Here is a 2,682-nt window from a genome sequence, read left to right on the forward strand (position 1 = left end):
TAGATGACTCAGTCAGTCTGAGGAGTGGCTACACCACCGTTTATAGAGATCTAGGTGTTAGTTAGATTTCCTTTACAGCAGCCATGGAGCTTCTTGTTCTTTTGTCTCTTTGCTTGCTGACTTTTATTGGAAAAACGTTTGGTGATGGTAAGAAAAATTAAACGCTGTGTTTTATAATTGTTTCTTAATTATAAATATCAGATTTTTATTATTTTATTATTATTATTTATTGGCTTTAAATAAGTAATCAGTTTGGACGATGTCCAAGTTTCATGTGTGCAGCAGCAGGATGCGCGTGTTTACTACACAAATAGCGGAAGTAAGACGTTTTATTTGCTGCTTATCTTAAACAGAAATGTATGCTCACTACCCCTTGTTACTGAATTGAAGCCATTAAAGAATTGCTTCCTTCTGTCCTCCTATTTGTGTTTTTGGACCATGCTTGTAATTCACATGATGCCTTATATTCAGTTAGATTGTTGCATCATCTCTGCAGCTGATAATCTGCAGTGAGGATGTTCCTCTGCGTCTTTAAAGCCACATCTGCTTCTGATGGGAGCGGTAGTGATGCTCAGTGATTACATATTTTATGGCCAAAATATGACTTTTTTATGATTTTAAATAAGACATTGTAGTATCACAGGTGTCCGCATTTAACAGCAATATTTTAACGCGTCTTTTTTTTTTGCGGAGGGAAACTTGTAGGAAATATCGTCTTAACTAACTGCAATCTTCACATGTCCCTATATTAGTAAATAAGGGCGAATATGGTTTTAAATAGAAAACGAATATGAAGTAAACATAATTGCACAGTATTTTATGGCGCGTGTCTTGCAGTAATAACTCTGAACACATGAGGGCGCTTTCACTTCCTTTGACCTTAAATCTCTGCTTTACTCTGGCAGCAATAACCGCCTGCCTCTCAGAGTCACAGGCTCTGATAGAGACTGGTGGGCGGTGGTGGCTTAGTGCCAGTCTCCATCAGTCTATGATACCATGGACAGCTCGCCATTACGTCATATAGCAGTATTTCTCCAGCAGTAGGAAGAAAATAGGTTTAAATTGTTTTACAACTTAAATGTGAGGAGCTGCACAGCATGAATCCTATTGCAGAAATAGTCAGTCATGTTCAATCTCGCTTAATGACAGGTATTAATTAATGAAATCAAACAATTGATTGATTGATTGACTGATTGATTGATTGATTGATTGACCAGATCAAAACCAAGAATGAATTTGCTTAAAAACAGAATGAGGTGGATCAATGACAAAGATCTTAAAGGACAGCTCAGCCCCATTTCTGAGCCTTCTTAGTTTTTAAAGACAAAAGTAGGTCTGAATAGAAATGTCTTAAGCTTCTTTGAGTGAGCCCAGACTCTCAAGAGAATATATAAACAAAGTAAGTCTTTTGACAGTGAAGCAGCAGCAGTCTGGATAGCGATCCTCTCATTTTATTTCCAGTCTTTGTGGCTGTGAGTAGATTTTAGTTTGAGAATCTGAGACTTTAAGTTGGAGTTTTTGGTTTAAACAACTCAGATAGTGTTTGATCGTGCAGGACCATGAAGTGGTAAACCCAGGATTTAAGAATATTCAGTTTTAATCCAACCCACTCTTTAAATGTTCAACCAAACCCTAAAAATATTTATTTTTTTCAACTACAAGAATACATAAAATTTATGTTGTAATAAAAACTATTTAATGGGAACTATTAAGTTCCCATTAAATATTTTTCACAGCTTCAGGATTGTAAAGGCGGAAGGTTTTAATGAGGCTTTTCCACTTGTGTACTAATTATGGGATAAAAATAAATACTAGCTCCCAAATACCATTAGAACATTAGAACACCAAGTAATCAATCAAACAATTAAATCAGGACTATAGAAAATTAGGATTATAAATTAAATAAAGTAAATAAAATAAAAAGAGTTTAAATAATGAAAGTCCTTCCCTTTTACGTTCTGGGAGAGAATGCTGAAGTTGTTTGTAAAGAAAAATCCTTGGTTGTTGTTTAATATGGTAAAATTGTTTAGCAGGTTGCAACAGTTCTATGGTTCAACTTTTCACTTCCTTAGAAGATAATTAGTAATTAAGCAACTATTTTTGTTGTTAAAAATATTTTTCCTATAATTGACTTATAGTATTTCCATTGAACCTGAAGATGACAGAGTTTGTTTATACAAACTTCTTGTATTGAAATCTTAAGGAATCCCACTTACCTCTCTGTTCTGTTCAGCCTCCAAAGGATTAAGATGACAATAAGATAACATGTTTAATGGGCAAATATAAATGGGATAATCTGAGGATTTTTTCACCTTTGAATAACTGAAAAATCCCTCTTTTCGATAAAGACAAACATAAAACCCAAACAGAACACAAAACATTTAAAAGTTCTGTTTACATACTGTTGAATGAAACTAATATTTTTTATATCAGCAAAACATAAAGTCATTATTGGCAAGAAGTTCAGTAGGAAAATATTTGATTCTTCAAATTCTCTGGAAGGATTTTCAGGCCCTTTTTGCTTCTTGGTTGTAACCTTTCCACCAGAATCTTTATCTTTCATTTTTCTGTAGACTGAGGTCTGGAGACTGGCTGGGTAACTCCATGCAATGATATGTGGCATGTTTGTTACTTAGTACCAAATTCTATCTCCAGTTTTCTGGCTCAGGAACAAAGGTCCTA

General features: G+C 34.5%; 1 protein-coding gene across 3 annotated transcripts in view; it reads left to right on the plus strand.

Moving 5' to 3' along the window:
* LOC107104479 (butyrophilin-like protein 2) overlaps positions 1–2,682 on the plus strand; it is a 14,645-nt gene continuing 11,963 nt past the window's right edge. For all 3 annotated transcript variants that reach the window (XM_015404477.1, XM_015404476.1, XM_015404475.1), the window contains exon 1: positions 1–147. In XM_015404477.1, coding sequence (XP_015259963.1) covers positions 84–147 — 64 coding nt within the window. In that variant the 5' untranslated portion in view covers positions 1–83. The remainder of the gene's footprint in view (positions 148–2,682) is intronic.

The sequence above is a fragment of the Cyprinodon variegatus genome, unplaced genomic scaffold (assembly GCF_000732505.1).
Source record: "Cyprinodon variegatus isolate N-32 unplaced genomic scaffold, C_variegatus-1.0 Scaffold1759, whole genome shotgun sequence".
In the NCBI taxonomy this organism is placed as follows: Eukaryota; Metazoa; Chordata; class Actinopteri; order Cyprinodontiformes; family Cyprinodontidae; genus Cyprinodon; species Cyprinodon variegatus.